The following is an 18,717-nucleotide window of genomic DNA, read 5'->3' on the forward strand; positions in this document are numbered from 1 at the left end:
GTCGTTATCTGACATCTCCTGCGCTGTTATCGTTATCTCCGTCGTCGTTATCGGTCGTTATTACTTAATACCTTACTTATTGTTTTTATCGTTTTTCTGCTCGCCCGATTTTGCGGCTTGAGTCCTCTTTCCGTCGCGTTCTCGACGCTATACTCCGGAGCGGGTCTTTTTCGTCCCGTCCGTGCGTCCCGAATTCCGTTCGCGGCCGTCGCGTCCGGAAAACGCCGAGAGTACGCGTTAGGACCTAACCTAACCTAACCTAACCGAGCGTCTAGTGGTCGGTCATTTCATTAAATTCACAGGTGTAATACACCTTGTCCCGTAGCTTGCTGTGCTTTTGTGCATGGAAATAAATAAATACATTCGAAAAGGTAATTAAGTGTCTGATTACCAGTCATCGTCCAGTGAATATCGATTCCTGAAGGCAATCCGCCTGCGGCGGATTGTCATACTCCTGACGTCGAAGGCGTTGTGCTGCTTAGTACGCAAAAGTTTAAGTCGAATCGAGCGCTCGTTTCAAGCGATCATCACCATTGAAAATCCGTAAACGCGTTTAAACCTCCCAGGTAGGCGAATCCGACTGCGTCGACCGCGGACGATATGAGCGCAAAGTGGAATTTAAACAGTGATGAAATACATGTCAAACGTTATGATTCGTGGTAAATAGTGAGACGAAAATCAAAACTATATATATTTAATCATTTTTGATAACAGAAATTACAATTAATACAAAATTTAAAAATGCAAAATCCTAATACTTGGTCATTTGTACAGCCCGGATTTTGCCGAAACGTAGTTTCGAACCTGCTCTTAACATCAGGAGAACCGTCCAGCTTGCGAAGAAACGGCAATCGAGTGTCTAGGTATCAGTCATCGCCCATTACGGTGAAAGTCGATTCCTGACAGGCAATCCGACTTCGGCAGATTGGATGCATTTCCAGCTTGCCCGGTGATTTTGAGACGAAAATCTATAGAATAAACAGCCGAGGTTGATCAGTGTCTACGAGTTAGTCACTCATCGTCCAGTGAATATCGATTCCGACAGGGTAATGCACTACCGGCGGTTGTCATACCTCCTGACGTTTGAGCGTTGCTGCTGTTTGAGCGCAAAAGTCTAGATCGAATGCAGCGCTCGATTTTCAGCGATCACCACTGAATTCCAGTTAAACGCGTTTGAACCTCCAAAGGATGGCTGTGAAAAGGAGAGATGTTAAACGATGTATAGCGCAAATTATGCGTCAAACGTTAGTGAGGTTGAGTCTCGAAGATCAAAACTATACATAATTACATATTTTTGATATTTTTATAGATGAGTTAGATATTGAAGAAATATTATCCTTTCTGGCGGTGACAAGAAGTATTTAATGTGCTACTGTTTTTCCTACTATCTTTCAAATGTAAACAACTGAATGGCTAAACATATAAAATAGTGAATTCACGGTCAAACTAGGTAAAACAACTGTATTTAAGTATAAAAATGTTCTCAGTGCTATAATATAAGTTGCATAACTCACATATACATTTGAATTAGTGTGCATACTGTATAGCAATAACTATAATTGGTTTAATTGAATACAATAATCTATCTTTAATCTATTTAAAATAATAATTGAATACTATTGTATAATTTAATCGTTCAAATGTATATTATAATATAATATATTTGCATCATCAATCAAGCAATATAAAATGTAATGTGATGAGATCAAAAATCGTTTTAAAATTTTAAAATATTTTATGAGTAGTAGTGTAAACTGGATATCAAACGAAAATACAATTAATAATCGAATTAAATGAAAATGCAAAATTTCCGATACTGTAGTATCTTATGGGGCGCAGAATACGCCGGAACCTGCCACCTAACGAGGGGGACTATCCTAACACCTATCGACTACAGTTTGAGTTGTAAACACGACCGAATCTCGAGCATAAGCCGTTTTAGAGATGCAACGAATACTACTTATACGTCGTTTAACCGTAAATTTTACGATCTGCGTGTCACAAACCGTAAATCGCATATTTATTGTCGTTTAGAATGTTTCCGACGTATTCTTTTACATTTTTAATCGTATACGTTTTAACGACGTACGAGTTTATTATCACATCCATATCACGTATCCCAGCAATACGTAACTGGAACGAAGTACAACAGCGGGAAAAAAAAATTGTAATTTTTCGATTGGTCGGGACACTAAACCTATCGGCCCGTGTCGCAACTATTCTTCGTTTTATATTATAAGAAGAAGATAAGAAGAAGAAAGAAAGAAGAAGATTAGCTAATAGTTTTGACTTTTGACGTTTTGGGTGCCTTGACTTTTAAGAATTCAATTTTAACTAAATTGAAGTTTGAAAGTTCTCTGGAAGCTGCAGGAAGCCAACTGAAAACCAAATAAAACACCCCAAGATAACTGCAGTAAGTCACGAGTTTTAAATATATCTCCGTAATTCTATTTTTAACCGTTTGCTTAATTAATCATTAATTGTATAGATTTGATATGCTCCATAAACTGTTCGTATTTGCTAAACCATATTATTCTGGTTACAGCTTGATCAAAGTTCACAATCAGTTATTCGCGCTCAGCGTTCAACAGAACATATTTTTCAATTTGAAATACTCAACAACCTGCTTGGACATGGCCAAAAAAACCGCTTTATTCATTGTAGCAGAAGGCAGTGAAGAGCTTGAATTAGTTGCACCTGTTGATATCCTTCGCCGTGCTAATGTAAAAATGCTCAAATAATGTTATTTTTAAATAAGTAGTTAAAATAATTTGTTTTTTAGAAAAATTTCAATTTTTTATTTTAAATTAATATAGGTATTACATCTAACACATAAATTTACTTTTAATTTTTTTTTGATAGTGAAACTAGTAAAAGATAATAATAAAACATAATATAATCCTTTTCCAATAAAATATTCAATTCTTTTATATATATATACTCTGTTCCAAATAAGATGGCTTGTACACAAACAACCGAATTGTGTTTGGTTTGCATCAGAGTAGATCACTTGCCACCGCTTGCATTGCAAAACCGGTTGTCATATTGTGCTATCTAACTGATGTGTTTGCATGTGGCTCTTTAGCCATGCCCACTGTGCGCGAATGCAAATCATCTTATTTGAAACAGAGTATATATTTGTTTATTTATTGTTTAAAGGTGATTGTTACAATTGCTGATTTAGCTGATTCTGAATATGTTAAGACTAAATCTAATCTACTGATTAAAACTGATGCTAAGTTGGGAGATATAAAAAATAACAAATTTGATGCAGTTGTTATACCTGGTGGTCCATCACACAAAACCTTAGCTTCGGTAAGTTTTAGTTTATATTTTTTTTATGATTATAAGCAAATTAAAATATTAAATTTTATCATAAATAATGAAAAATATGTTCCAATAATGTTCAGATTAAATAAAGCAATTTGATTTTGAAAAAATTGTACTGTTAAAAATCTTTTATAAATATTAGGTTATATTACTGTACTAAAAATATTGATTTTAATTTATATTATATTAAAGTGATTTTAATAATAAAAGTACAATTACAAAGACACAAAAGAGTTAAGAAACTATTTATATATTAAGTGTTTATAATATTGATATTTTCTATGTATATAGTTCACAAAAATACATTTCTTATTATAATATTATGTCATAATTTTGTGTACCAGTAGTCAGTGATGTACAACACTGAAGCTTTCCAAATATTTGTCATGATATATATTATATATTTTCAGGCTGATATAGTTGGTCAAATTTTACTTGAACACGAAAAATCTGGTAAAGTTATTGCTGCTATTTGTGCTGGTAATGTTCTATAAAATAATTTATATTATATTTGATACTTTTATGTATAACAAATTACTAATAAATAATAACTTTAACATTTACAGCCCCATTTGTGTTATTCAAACATGGAATTGCAAAAGGAAAATCATTGACATCTTATCCAACTGTTAAAAGTGACATTGAGGGTTATTACCAATACAAAGAAGATAGTACAGTAGTTGATGGTAAAATTAAAATATTTTTTATAGCTATACAAAATTAGTTTAATACCAATCCTCCTACTTATAATGAAATAATAATAAAAATTTGTTTGTCGTTACTTTCTAACTGCGAATTATTTTTAATAAATAATTATTTATTTATTAAATTAATATAAATTAACATAATGTTTGATTTTGAATTTTTTAGGACAAAATTTCTCAAACACAATCATTGTCATCTTTATCGGCTATTATATAAAAATATGCTTTAATCAATTTACTCTAAATTCCACTCTTTTTCAAATATCTAACCATTTTTGTTTAATGAATTTTTTTTCTCCCTGGACAAATTTATATAATAATATATATATATAAACTAATTTTGTATTATATTTATAAATAAATCTATTAAGTGACTTTTTATATTGTTTTAAAAAGTCAATGAATTTTTAACAAGTTCTTGTTTTTTTTCTTTTGCAGGAAATCTGGTGACCAGTCGTGGACCTGCTACAGCTGTTGAATTTGGATTAACTCTAGTAGAAGTATTACTTGGTAATGAAGAAAAAGTTAAAGTAGCTAAAGGTATTCTTTATCCTCTTTAAAATAAGATTGTTTTTTCTAATACCTATACAAAAACAATTTATAAACCATAGAAATATTTAGAAAATGAGTGCCTTTTTTCCCAAGTTCAATATTTTACTATTTTACTGGTTATTTTTAATCGTATTTTAATTATATGAATTTTCTTGTCTCAATTTTTGAATTCTGAATAAATCAAATACAAACAGACTGGAAACTTTTTGAATTCTTTTAAATAAAATAAATACATGACTGTAATATTAGATTTTATTGTTATATTATTTATAGTGTATATAATATTATTAGTATTTAGGTTTCTTGTATAATATTAGAAGAATTTATTTTTTGAACATAGTTAATAATTATTTATATAAATTTTATTTTATTAATTTATTTATTTAATAATAATAAACCCCATACAGCTTTTATAAACAACAAGTAATAATGTAAATTGTAATACAATACATAAGTAGGTAAATAATACCCACAATAATGGATTATCTGATTGAAAAATATAGCTGGCAAATTTTAAAAATGAACGTCGGGCTCTTAAGTTTACAAAAAAGCCATAGCCACAACAGTGTCCTAGTTTCAAGAGCAGTGGTGTGCAACCTGATAGTCAAAACTCCTAAAGGGATCACAAAATTTTAACAGGGGGGGAGGTCCATCAATAATTTAATACCAAACAAAAATGTTATATTAGTTACGTAATGTTGGTAGAAAGGAGATCGCCTCATCAAAATTAATTAATTTGAAGGTCATGAATCAAAAAAGATTGTACATTACTACCCCAGAGGACAGAGCCATATATTCCAATATTTATCAGATGAATACGCAATATAAAGGTGATGCCTTTCATATAGTCCTACTAAATACAAAAAAAATTAAAGTATAAAATAATTTAATTTTTTTTACATTTCATATTCATAAACAAATATCAATTTTTAATTAAAAAAATTATTAATACAGTTAACTTGTAATAAAGTATTCTTAAAAATGTAACTTTTATAGAACAGATCAATAATATATTTAAATATCTTAATGTTATTCATATTATACATAGTCAAACGAATTAGTAAAATGCATTAGAAACCAGTACAATAAATATACATTACACATATCTAATGTGAATACAGTTTTTCCCTTTTAAACAGAAAGCCTGTAAATGTTAATAGGAAAAACATATTTTTTTATAATTATTAATATAATTATTTTAGTAAAACATCAAATAAAACAAAATGAATTATTTTAAATACCTAAGAGAAATAATGTTAATTCATATTTAAAAATGGTATAAGTATATAATTGTGTACATCAAGTATACCAGTGTTATTCTCTGTTGCGATAATGAAATACGTAGGTACTCTTTTTTGATATAAATATACAGTTCAATGCAGATCGCCACTTTCTCAAAGCGAGATATTTTTGTATTTTTTGAAAACAGTGCTGGGATATATAGTTCAAAAGTGGGACTGTCCTGCCCAAGCGGGACGTATGATCATGTTAAAATGTTATATAAACATGCATAAAATTTAAAAAAACAATAGAAATTTTAAAAAAAATTGTAATTCTATAGGTTAATTTTTATAACTCATTATTGTTTTTTTAATTAAAATTATACCTACAGCTTATCGTTAATAGAATAGCAAACGTAAAATATTATAAGTTTAAGAGAATACACTTTATTCTATTTGAATTAAATTACCTAAGACGCAATTGAGATATTTATTTAGTTTATTTAACCATTTAAAACCGTATTTTCTAAAAACTATTTGATACGGTACCTACAGATCATGCTGGTCATGCACTCATGTATATAAATAATACATAATAATTAATATATTTTGAAAGAAGAGCAGGTCTTCATTTGCTGGTTTCATTATACGTTTGAATGAATCATTTAACCCATTTAGGTATTAAATAGTTATTGAGCTATATGGAATGAAAACTATAATTGTATATCTATTTTGAAGTGTGGGACATGAGTGTAATTTAAAGTTGATGAGGGAGAGGAGAAAAGAGAATGCATTTTAGGTTCATTTATTGAGAACTTTTTTAGAACTTTTTCGAACTAATAACTGGCATCTACGTATATAGGTTACCTACTATGTGAATTTCAAATAATTGAACCATTGAGAATTGACTCAATTAGAAAACAAACACGGCTTTAAACATAACCTAGAGTTTCGTAAACTTTGCATGTGATATGATCAATATGAGAACAAGGAGAAAGGGTAGAAACGGAGACGAAACTCACTAACCCAGGTCCTGTATATATGACTACAAATAAAATAAATCCTGCATTTTTAGTGGAGTAAGTAAATAAAATAGGGTTTGGACTTTTAGTATAAATTATGGATTTTTATTTGTCGATGTTAAGTAAGGACAGACTGAGGGATTTTTATATAATTTTCACAACTATCTATCTATAGATATTTTAAAAGAAAAAAGTTATTTGTGATATATATACAGATACTTCCTGCTTAATATATCGAATGCTTGACAGTATAATATATAAATAATGTGTAACATATTTTGTACTCGCGATAACTTCATTTATTTGAGGAATACAAAAGATTATCGAACCATTAGTATTGCGAAAATGGAACTACAGCAGTCAATAATGGTGACAAGTAGCGAAAAAGAACAAAAAAAAAAATATATACTTATTTGTTATTAACGTCAAATTCCGTGGGAATACAGTGCATGGAATCTCGGTTGACCGTTTATGTTACATTGCTGCTGTTGCAGGTCAAACAAAACCAGATTTCCGGGTACACGTGGTTTTGTCACGGGATCAAAGATTGCCCCTTTTTTTATTATTCTTTTTTGATAGTTTTTACAAATGGGTTGTGCAGATTGTCACTGACTTGAAGCCACCTAAAATGGTATTGCCATTCATCAATTGTGCCGAGAAGTCCCTTCTGTCGAATTTAGGTGAGAAATATGTATACACATAGGTATACCTACTTGAATTTTATGCTTGCACACCGCAGAATTATTAATAAATCATATTACACGCCTTATGTACAGTGAATATCTAACCTATTATATGCATATTTATATATGTGTGTGTGTGTGTGTTAACTCACATCTAGATTTGTTTTGTCAATTCGCTGGGCTAACCATTTTTACACAACCCACGTCGATCCCTCACAGTAGGAATCGTTTTGTTAGCGTAGTTTGTTATTAATGATTATCTTTACGTTTTTCCTTTCGTGTATAACACTATTTATGTGAAGGTACGTGTGAATTATTCCAATATGTGACCTTTATATAAACTAATTTCTGCAGTACTTAGTTTATTTTTATTCAATTTTAAATATATGTGTTAATAGAAAAAACTTGAAATTAAGTTTTATAGGTACTTTAAAAACATTCATATTTAGATATATTTAGACTAGGTTTATATGGTATATAGTATAATACACAGAAATACAACGCAAGATAATGCTTATGACTTATGAGTAGAAACAAGATGCAGAAGTACAAAAGTATGTTATCATGTTAAAAATACAAAATCAAATTTTAAGACTTTCAACTTGTATCTATTTATTTAATATAGTGCAGGTTAGACTTTAAAATCGAATTATATAGGTAGTGTACCTATTAAAGTTTAAAATGAAATAAAAAATAGAATATTAATACATTTTCAACTTTTTTAGTACATTGCCCTGCAAACATTAAATTACAAAAAAAAAAAAAATTATCTCACCCGTTAATCCATCCTAGAAGTTAAAGAGAAATTTATGCTACTTACTCCGTAATGATTGTTGTCTAAATTCTAAAGCTTAGTGTACAGAAGTATGTATTGTCAGTGGGCAGAATTTTCTAATTGAAAGCTTTCAATGTTAAACCGTTTTTGTAAATGTAATTTATATGTTTATATTGTACTTATCTATAACTTGTATAAATTATATAAATAAAATAAAGAATATAAGAAAAAATGTTTTGAATTGTTATTGTTTATTACATTATTGTAATTATTATGTAGTTTATTTTTCCACAATTATTATACGAAATAAAATACATAAACTTATATTTAAACTCTGCAGAACATCACATACAATACGATAAATAAATCTAGAGCGATATTGGTTAAAACTTTTTGTAGGTATATAGGTACACAATTTTAACAAGATTTGTTTTTACTACACTAAAGTTAGGTATGACATGGCAATTTTTCGTTCAGTACCTGGAATCAATTTTGTATGTTTAGCTTAAATATTAGAGTGAAATGAACCATTATTAAACTTAAAGGTAAAAACATTATGTTTACTATAAAAAAAACAATGCATTTCATTAATTATTTGCTTATCTAAACTAAGTGTTATAATTCCTTTTTTTACACGAAAATAACGTTTTTAATCAAACGTAAAAATAAAATTTGATTTCAACATTCGCCACTAAAATTGGTAGCTTATCCTAAGTTCTAAAAAAACAATAAAGAAAATATGTGCAGTATCCATGCAGTTCGCATGTCTCTATTTATTTAGGTCACGCCCTCAGGCCCTCTAGTTGCATTATGGTTATCGGTTATCAAACTATCATCATATACATTATCCGCAATTAAAGTATAGACTGTACCGATACAATACCATCAATTACACCGTGCGATCGCAATTGATAGGTATATGCCATATGGTGTACATATTATATATTATACGAGTATAAAATAATATATGCACATTATGCGCGATAAGTCGAACACCGTTTTTCACTTAGATTCTCAAACTCTTCAAATCTGTCTGTAGTTATAATACGTACACCGGCTCGAGTTTATTAAAATCGGTTTACATTTAGTATATTTCTACATAATATATTGCGTGTATTGCTCTGTAGTCTGTACTATACGTCACATTATAAATATATATATAATACTTACAATTCGAATATTATTATAATACTACGCACTTATACGTCGTTTAGCGACGATTTAAACGAATATAGACATTTTATGTATCAACGTAATAATATATATATAGGTATATAGTCATATAACAGCGGATTATATAACACGATATATGTGCAATAACGATCGAATAAACGAAATATTATAGCATTTATAACTATCTCGACACGGTTTGTGTACCCGAACGTAACGTAGTTATAGTCTTACAATGTGATGATATTATAAATATAATATATAGTTAAATAATATGTCAATGTACCTACTGCGCCACGCGTCCATACGACGTATTATGTACATAATACCTATACAATAATATTATGTACCAACGCAATAATAACTATTGCTCTTCACGAAACGGTAACAAAATATAAACTGCTCTGCGGGCAACCCGTACAATATTAATAATAATTAGGTAATATTAAAAAATAATAATATTAGCGACGACCAAACGGTCTTATATAATAGCCTATATACAGTGTGTCCCGTTTTAAATGTACCACTAAATATCTCAGCCCGATAATCTTAGATTGAAATATGGTTTGCTGCAATAGCTAAGGGGTACTGAAGTACACATTTAAGGACAAATTTCAAATTTTTAACTCTTGTAGTATGCGCATGCGCAATACAAATTTTTTTTTTTTAAATTGCAACACCTATTTTTGTCACCGGATATGGATAGATTATTTTATTCTAAGTAATTTTGATCCATTGACCATAGTTCTAAACCTAAAATTGAATGAGTTACACCTTTTGGAAATTTTAAAATAATTAAATTTTTTCGATTTTACCAAAAACATTTATTGTTTTAAATTTGAATTGAGTGATTTTTTCATAGATTTTAATAAAGAATGTGAAGTAGGGAATTAAATAAAAAATACTCCGTTACATTGTTTTAACTTATGTTTATTTTTTTTATCTAATAAAATAGGTACTCGGCGGCAGTAGTTGCCGTGTCCGTTACACGTCTCGGCTCCGGGCCCCGGGCTGGCGGTCCGTCGCGTGACTGGCAATGAACTTTCCGCCGGAGAGGAGCTTTCCCACGGCCGTGGCGCCGTCGCCGCCGCCTGCGCCCGCCAGTGAGACCGGAAGGTGGTGCTCCGCCCCCCGCGCGACCATCGCGCACACATATTGGTAGCCAACGCTCCTCCTAATAATATTATAATAACGTGCCCGGCTGCACGCCGACGACGAGCGAGCACCGTTCACACGCATGCCGCGCCGCCCGCGCAATTAGCCCGTCGCACGGGGTACCTGTAATATACAGCCAGCGCGCACAAGTGTACCTATACCTACTATATAGTATATACATAACGTGGTCGTCGGAATCGTTGGACATTCGTTACACATGGTCTGTCCTGAAAGGCGTTGTAAGCCCATCATTATATTATACGCGTACTGCGGGTGTACTTATATATTATACTAGCACGACGTAACTACGCGTGTTAAACGTATAGTACATAATATATACTATTAATACTTATATATATAGTTATATGCTGTGTAGTCACGTGTATACCTATATGAATATATAAATGAGGCATCTGCGTGCTTACGTACTTTGCGGAGGTTGCACGCGCGTTGTCTGCGGTAGTGTTCTATTATACGTATGTATATACACTATGTACACCGATCCGATCTCCTCGGAGAAAAAAATCGTCTCTTTCTCTTTGTACACGGGTATGTGAAAAAACGAATTTTACGAAACCTACAGCGATAAACCACACCTCCAACTCCCAACCGCGGGAATCCTAACACTGCAGCGCTGAAGGGAAACAATCTTGCTACAACGCATCGCGTTGAATTAAAAGTTCATAAGTAATGTTTACGCCGTAGCCATGCTGCAGGTATACGGTATATCGATGTAAACAAATCTACATACAAGTGTACAACCGACATTGAATTTTTTTTTCCAAAACTGGCGTTGGATTAAACGAATGCGATCCATTTTAGTTTTTGATATAAACAATGGTGTGCCCACCAAATTTGTTTAGGATTTACTTGGCACGATTTTATCAATTTCAATCAAAAAACATTGAGGGAAAAAAGATTATCCGCGGTGTACCATATGTTGTAACTTTTAAAATAATAATAATTTTGTGATAAAATTAGATTAGGTCTATTCAGTATAATAAATAATAATGTCGTCACTATAACATTGGATAACCTATATGTATTTTTATAATCAATATATCGGTATTGTCAGTTAATTATATATTAATTTATGTTACTGTGGATTCTATTCGACTACAAACAATGAACGCTAATCATAGAGTACAGTTTTCGCAAGCCTGAAATATTTTTCGTATTGTAATGAAGTGCGTTAGTATTAAATAAGATAAAATTATAGGAACAATAGATAGCACACGTACACACGCACACATATACAGGGCAATAGTTATAAAAAGGCCGGTCATCGCCGGTCAAAGGACAGTGTTCTTCCCGTATTTTTGTATAGACGATCATAAGCGAGTGTAAAGACTACGCAGATCGGATATACATACAAATTGTTTATTGTTAAATTTAAATATATGTTGAATAGTTCGTGTATTGAAAAGTTAAAATAAAGTTAATAAGTGTACTTGAGTAAAGAAAGTCTTGTAATTATTCAATATATACTATGGTCACCTTACTACATATTCAGAACATTCACTACAACATCAATAGAGAAGTCGCTGTTAGGAGAAGAAAGGTAGTATAATGATTTGTAATTAATTTAAAGGCATAATATAATCGAACCCCCCCCCCCCTACTATTATAAGGTCTTTTTAAATTATTACAGTATCCAACAAATATATAATTTTATTCGGTCTTCAATAAAAACATAAATCATTCACTATTTTTTCGAAAATTCATTGAGATTTGAAAGTATACGTAGTAGGTAAATTGAATATTGGTACCTAGGGAATACTACTGGTTATAAGCATGTTATTATCACTGAAAAACTGAGGTATTTAAATATATTGACTTTTCACGCAAGTTGAAAGAAACGCCCAGTGAATAAACAATTGTATACAATTCATTGTTACAACTTATATGCATAAAAATAATATGACATTAGCATCGAGTATGAAGTATATAAAGTATCATTAGGTATAGTACAATAAAATTAGGAGGGTAGAAATAATGCTTTCTGATATTTTGCACCGGTAAAATGTATAAATGCTTATCAGCTAAATATAAAGCAGTTATTAGAAAATTATGGGTACTGTTTTAAAATAAATTGAGTTGATTATATTTTTATTTAATTAATTAATTATATTATTTGATTTGGACGATACATTTAAATATACGAGTTAGATATATCGATAGAAGGTTAAAAAGTTATTGTTTTGGGTCTTTTTGTGATATAAATGTATATAAGAAACATAATATATGCTAGGATTTTTTAAATAAAAGTAATTATAAAAAAAAGTAATATATCACTATTTATACTTTTTCACCGTCATTTTTTATTTTAATTGCGTCCCGGATAGGAAATACGCAATTCGCTTTTTTTAATTTTTCTAATAAATACACTTATTTAGGTTTACTGTTCGATGAACTGAGACTTATAATTGTTTATTAAATTATCAAACTTACTGTAATTATAATTACAATTTAATGATGCGTCGTATTGTCGTAATATAATTTATAGTTCAGAAAGGATAAATGATTTTTATTATATCTTGTTTTGTTCGATAATTGTGGGTTGATAGTGCAGGTATTTATATATTTTATACCTATATAAACAAAAATATACAAAAGTATATTGCTTCCCCCATCAATGAAATCATGTTAAATCTTTAATGCAGTATTAAATGATTTATTATAATATTATAATTAATAATAATAATATATTGTAATATATTTTGTTGGTATATTGTATATGCATATTGCATAATACAGTATACCAACGTGTAGTTGTGTAGTATATACAATAACATTTGTTAATAATATTTAGCTTTGTGTAGCAATTTTGGTAACTAAAATATTTATAATTTAACGTTATTAATTTATAAATATAAAATAGTACCTATTGATCCGTCGACCAATACATGATTTATTTTCGAGTACAAAACAGCTAGTAATAAACTTTGTAATAATAATAGTAATACTTTTCAAATAATTAATTATTTTAGTTTACACTGTTATAGGTATAGCTAATAGTTTTACTATATCATGATTTATAATGAGAATTTTATATATTAATAGTTATGATCTTCAGATAAATACTTGTATAATTTTTGTAGAATACAAGAATTTTCAAAGTTCTTAATTCTTTATTAAACATTATATAATGTGATTTGTGAAAAAAAAAATACGTAGATAAATCAATATTCACTTAACCTATGTAACTGAAGTCGGGTGGGTTATTCAGGACAAGAACCTTTCAATTTGAAAATATAGTGATAAATTAATAAATTATTTCGTTCAAAAAATGATTTCGAACAGTTTGTTATAGGTATTGATTAATTTTTAATATACCTAATGTATTTATATGAATATATGAAAAATTCTAAAAATGACTACTTTCACTAGCATTATACATATTTTTAACCTGATCATTTAATCTATTAATTATACTTAAACATATTAATATATTACATAAATATTAAAAATTAATACTTTTAGTCTTTATAATAATAAAAATATTACTCAGTAAATGATTATATTTGTTATAATAGATTATGATAAACCTTTGGATAACAAAAACTTAAAGATAAAATTGTTGTGGTCTGATTGACTAATGTAAAAATAAGAATATTTCCAAGTACCTGTTTTTATTATGTTTGTCTACATAAGTACATTATTAGGAACATTTTATATTCATTAATCGTCCGTATATTCTGATTGTTATGTACGGAGAGTCACAACGGGACGTGTGAACGTTGCCTGGTCGTTATGGCGCGTGTTTTGTGATTCTGTGACCAGAAGCAAAAATGGTGATCGTAAAATACTTAAACATGCAACATCTATACTTTAATTTATACCTTGTAGTTTCGCGTCATTTATTTCTACCAAAAATGCAGTAAATTATCTAAAACGTGCAAATAGCCTTCGAATGAATGTGTCTACCCGCAGGCTTGAAATGCGATCGATTTTTATAATACAATACATATATTATAAAATATAATAGTCCTATCAATACAGCATATGTAAATGTAATAATATTATATACATATAGAAATACAGAATTTTAACTGTGCATATGATAGAATATATATTCGTATAATAATATAATATAGGTATACAATAAATTACTGTAGATTTTTTTCGAATTCAATTATTGATAAACGTTTTTAAATAATAAATATAGGTACATCGTCAAATTCATGTACCTTCCACTGCTCTCCTGTTGTTTTGAAAACAAATGGTTTTAATGTTTTTTTTTTTTTTATAAAGGTATTTGATACTGTTGATTCGCTCCAAAAATTAAAAAAATAATAATAATAAATAGATTTTTAATAAAAAGTTGAGTAGAATATTTTTCTTAGTATTCTGAAACATAAAAATTCAATTTAGTTTTCAAGTAATTTATAAAATAAAAATTATAGCTACATTTTTAATATCAATATTAAATTATTTTTCGTTAAGTTACTCATAAAATAAATCTTCATCTTTTGACACATATCACACAACACAACACTAATCGACTTTCGTATTATAAAACTGAAGTGTTATATTATATTTTAAGCAATAGAAATTAATGTTTAAAAATATACGAGTATACCCCTATTAATTAAGTGCGTTTGTGCGATACGTATGACTATATGAGAGTATGTCTGATAAGCTAGAAATAAACTAGCATATAGTATCATTATAAAAGTCGGGACTTAATTCAGACAAACGATTATAAAAGTTAAGACTCGATGCTTGGACATTTTCAAAATAATGTAATATAAATAACAGAAATAAAATTATATTTATTTGTAGATTGAAATAATTCATTATAAAATTAAAAAATATTTTAGAAAATATGTAACTAAATTTTGAATATTTTAATACATTTCCGTTTATTTGTCGATTAAATATTAATTATCGGAGTCGTTGAGTATTTGGTGAAGATCTACGATGTAACGACTGATAGTTATGTTGAAGTTACTTTATTACTATAGGATATTAAAGAAAAAACCCGAATCAACATTAAAAAGTCATAAAAATAGAAACGTGTAGATAAAGAATAATAATCTTATAAATAATGAATACCGACATATGAACGCGTTTTAATACTCATAATATATGAGTATATCAATATATATACATGGGGTTGGGCTTATTGGTTGTTGACGGAATGCCAAAAAATAGTCAACGTTGAAAGAAATTATGATAATTTGATATTATTTCTAACCATAATATATAATGTCTACCTACATTAATAAAACTGTTGTTACTTGTTGATATTGTGCGGTTTAAACTTCAAAGTATGTTTTTAACAATGGAGAAAACACCCGACCGAGGTTAATGAGTCGTCGCACAATATAATGTGACTGCAACAGGTAAGTACCTCATAGTTTTTTTTTGTGGGTTATGAGGTCGCGAGACAAATTTTTAAGAACTCCTGCACACTATAATGACGTTTGTTTATGTAGTTTTTGAGGTTTAAAATCTTTTGACCTGTTGTGGCTCTTTTCACGTTTGTAGTTTAACATATAGTAACAACGTCAATAACGTGCGTGTAATTGAAATCAGAGTCAACAAAACATGCCGTATATACAATATACAATATACATGTTATCTTTTATTGGAAGAAATGATACGTGTTAAGTGTTTAATATGAGTATACTGTATAAATGTTTATATATTATTAATCTATAGCTGTGGTGTATACGAGATAATCATATGCTATTGAAAAGAAATCTTGTAGAAATCATCAAACATTTACTTTATATTTTTATACGATTAGTTCCAGTCATCTGCTCATCTCTCATCTACAATTGAATTATACATTATAACAACTTATTTATTTCATACTTAGACACATACAAACTCCTTAACACAACACTACGACAACTTTATTAACTGTTGTCTATTTGTATTGAAAATGTATGATATAGGTATGATAAATTGATACCTGTATTTTGTATACTGTTCTACTCTAACATCCGTTACAAATTAATTTAATTATTTTAAGTAATTAAATATTTTAAAGTTGTTGGATTTATGAATGACTATACATATATATGATGGTTAAATCTGTTCTGCTTTAACTTCAGTATATAATACATACACAGATACGATATATTGATGACTCGAGAAAGTATATAGTATAGAAAATATTAGGTATTATACATGTCATGAAATATTTTATAATATTATACGGAGGTATTCATTATTTAAAATTTTTAAATACTGAAATGCAAGATGTTAAGAAAAAATATCGAACAATTAATATTTAAAATATATTAAAAAACATACCCATTTTTAAAAGTAAACAAAAACGTATAAACATTTTGACAAAATATCATTAAGTATCATTCAATATAATATAATGTATTATTATATGTGAAATTATGTAATAGTTTTAATCAGGTTCTTGCCACTTCGATAGAAGTCGGCCGACTCTACGATGCATCGACTATCTTCGTGATCAGAACGCTTTTCAAAGACAAATTCAAAATAATCAAGACCCATGATAAAAATATAAAATACATTTTATATACTAAAAAGTGATAATGAAAAAGTATATTTTTGATTTACCTACGTTTTACACATTTTTTTCTAAACTAGGAAAATATATTATAAATTTATATTATGTGTACCACATCCGGCGTATTGTAATAATATTTTGTGTGGCGCGTGGACCACACTGCAGCAGACGTGTTTTGAACGACATGACGTTTACATTGTGCCTCCTCTCCCCTGGGAAATCCATCGTTTCAGCGATTTGAATTCCATCGTTATCGTATATTATTATAATATTTGTTGTATATTATATATGTTTTATGTGTGAATATAGTGAATACATATATAAATATATTAAGTGAATGATGAATATATATGTATGTATGTACTTATATATTATTATACACGCATAAACATTATACATACATATTTTTGTGTACGCCCCCCGCTAATTTCCCCTCCTTAACGCCAATACGCACATACTTGCTCGTAACGATTTATTTAATTTTTTTTCCTACCCGTTGTTTTCCCATTGTTCCGGAATTAATGACTCATACACAATCTACGCGAGAGAGACCCATCGTGTTGGACCGACACACCGTGTGGAGATCCGATAGGAAGATATGATTTTTCGTGCTCCGTCCGTAAACGGAAACGTTGCCCTCTGCCCTCTTAACGAGTCACTCTCATTATATTATACGTATATAATATATAATACAACAATATATTATTATTATGTTTGTACACAACGCTTACGTATACGTATATATGTAGGTAGTGGCTACGTACAATATACATATATGTGACAATATGTATACGATTCTCATTATAGATTATGAACCGATCGAGCGGTGAATGTATTTATTTCTCTCTCCTTCACTGCTGCGCTTCGGACCGACGGGAGAATGACTCGTCAAAGACGTGGTTATACCCTATCACTCGCGTTCTGTAAGTACCTAGGTATACATTTTTCGCGTCTTGTCATACGACATGCATAATATAGTCAATAGTCATACAGGTCAAAAAGAACGCACTTAGATCAACTAGTTTTAGATTACTGCAGAAATTTATAAATGTAGTCTTGTCAGTTTTCACCTTAGTAAAATCATAAAATATCACAAGATAACAAATTTTCATAAGAATTCATAACTGTTGTACACATCTATGTCGCGGTCCTCTAGAGAATTCCTATAAAATTTTAAAATTTCAAATGACGTGTTGACTTAATTATTAGTTTGATAAAAAATATAAATATAAAAATCCAGACTGTATAAAATAGTACCAAAACTTTGATTTTAAATAATGAAATGGTGGTCAGTGTATGGTATTAGCCACGCATCGTTTACTATTGGTCATGAACCAAATAAATATCAAATACATTATTAATCAATGGTATTATATTCAAAAAGTTGTATAGTATTAAATATTGAATAAAAATGTATTAATATACTTATTAAATGTTAAAATGTTAAAATAAGTTCTCAGAGGCTTATTCAATATTTTTGTGTTATAGGTCCACGTTTATCTTCTGATCGACAATGGATAAACGTTAGTATAGTATATGCGTCAATTATTAATAATTTTACATTGATAAAATTATCACTACTTTGTATTAACAAAAACTGACAAACT

The 18,717-nt window shown here is 29.3% G+C and overlaps 1 protein-coding gene across 2 annotated transcripts; it reads left to right on the top strand.

Moving 5' to 3' along the window:
- Positions 1-2,243: 2,243 nt before the first annotated feature.
- Positions 2,244-4,665, top strand: LOC112593706 (protein dj-1beta-like). Of its 2 annotated transcripts, XM_025338223.1 has the most exons (6): positions 2,244-2,413; positions 2,546-2,723; positions 3,160-3,315; positions 3,741-3,810; positions 3,897-4,016; positions 4,473-4,665. In XM_025338223.1, exons 2-6 carry the CDS (start codon positions 2,634-2,636, stop codon positions 4,592-4,594), a joined length of 558 nt encoding a protein of 185 aa, XP_025194008.1. In that variant the 5' UTR covers positions 2,244-2,413; positions 2,546-2,633; the 3' UTR covers positions 4,595-4,665. The 2 variants fall into 2 exon arrangements, with proteins under 2 accessions (XP_025194008.1, XP_025194007.1); XM_025338222.1 differs by lacking the exon at positions 2,244-2,413 and having other exon boundaries at positions 2,481-2,723.
- The last annotated feature ends 14,052 nt before the right edge of the window (positions 4,666-18,717 follow it).

This window comes from Melanaphis sacchari, unplaced genomic scaffold, assembly GCF_002803265.2.
Source record: "Melanaphis sacchari strain LSU unplaced genomic scaffold, SCAv2.0 Contig20_pilon_pilon, whole genome shotgun sequence".
NCBI lineage: Eukaryota > Metazoa > Arthropoda > Insecta > Hemiptera > Aphididae > Melanaphis > Melanaphis sacchari.

Coding starts and splice junctions, on each gene's coding strand:
- LOC112593706 (XM_025338222.1), top strand. CDS start 2,496: ATGCTCCATAAACTGTTCGTATTTGCTAAACCATATTATTCTGGTTAC. Junction 3,811..3,896: donor TATTGCTGCTATTTGTGCTG/GTAATGTTCTAT, acceptor TAACATTTACAG/CCCCATTTGTGTTATTCAAA. Junction 4,017..4,472: donor AGATAGTACAGTAGTTGATG/GTAAAATTAAAA, acceptor TTTCTTTTGCAG/GAAATCTGGTGACCAGTCGT.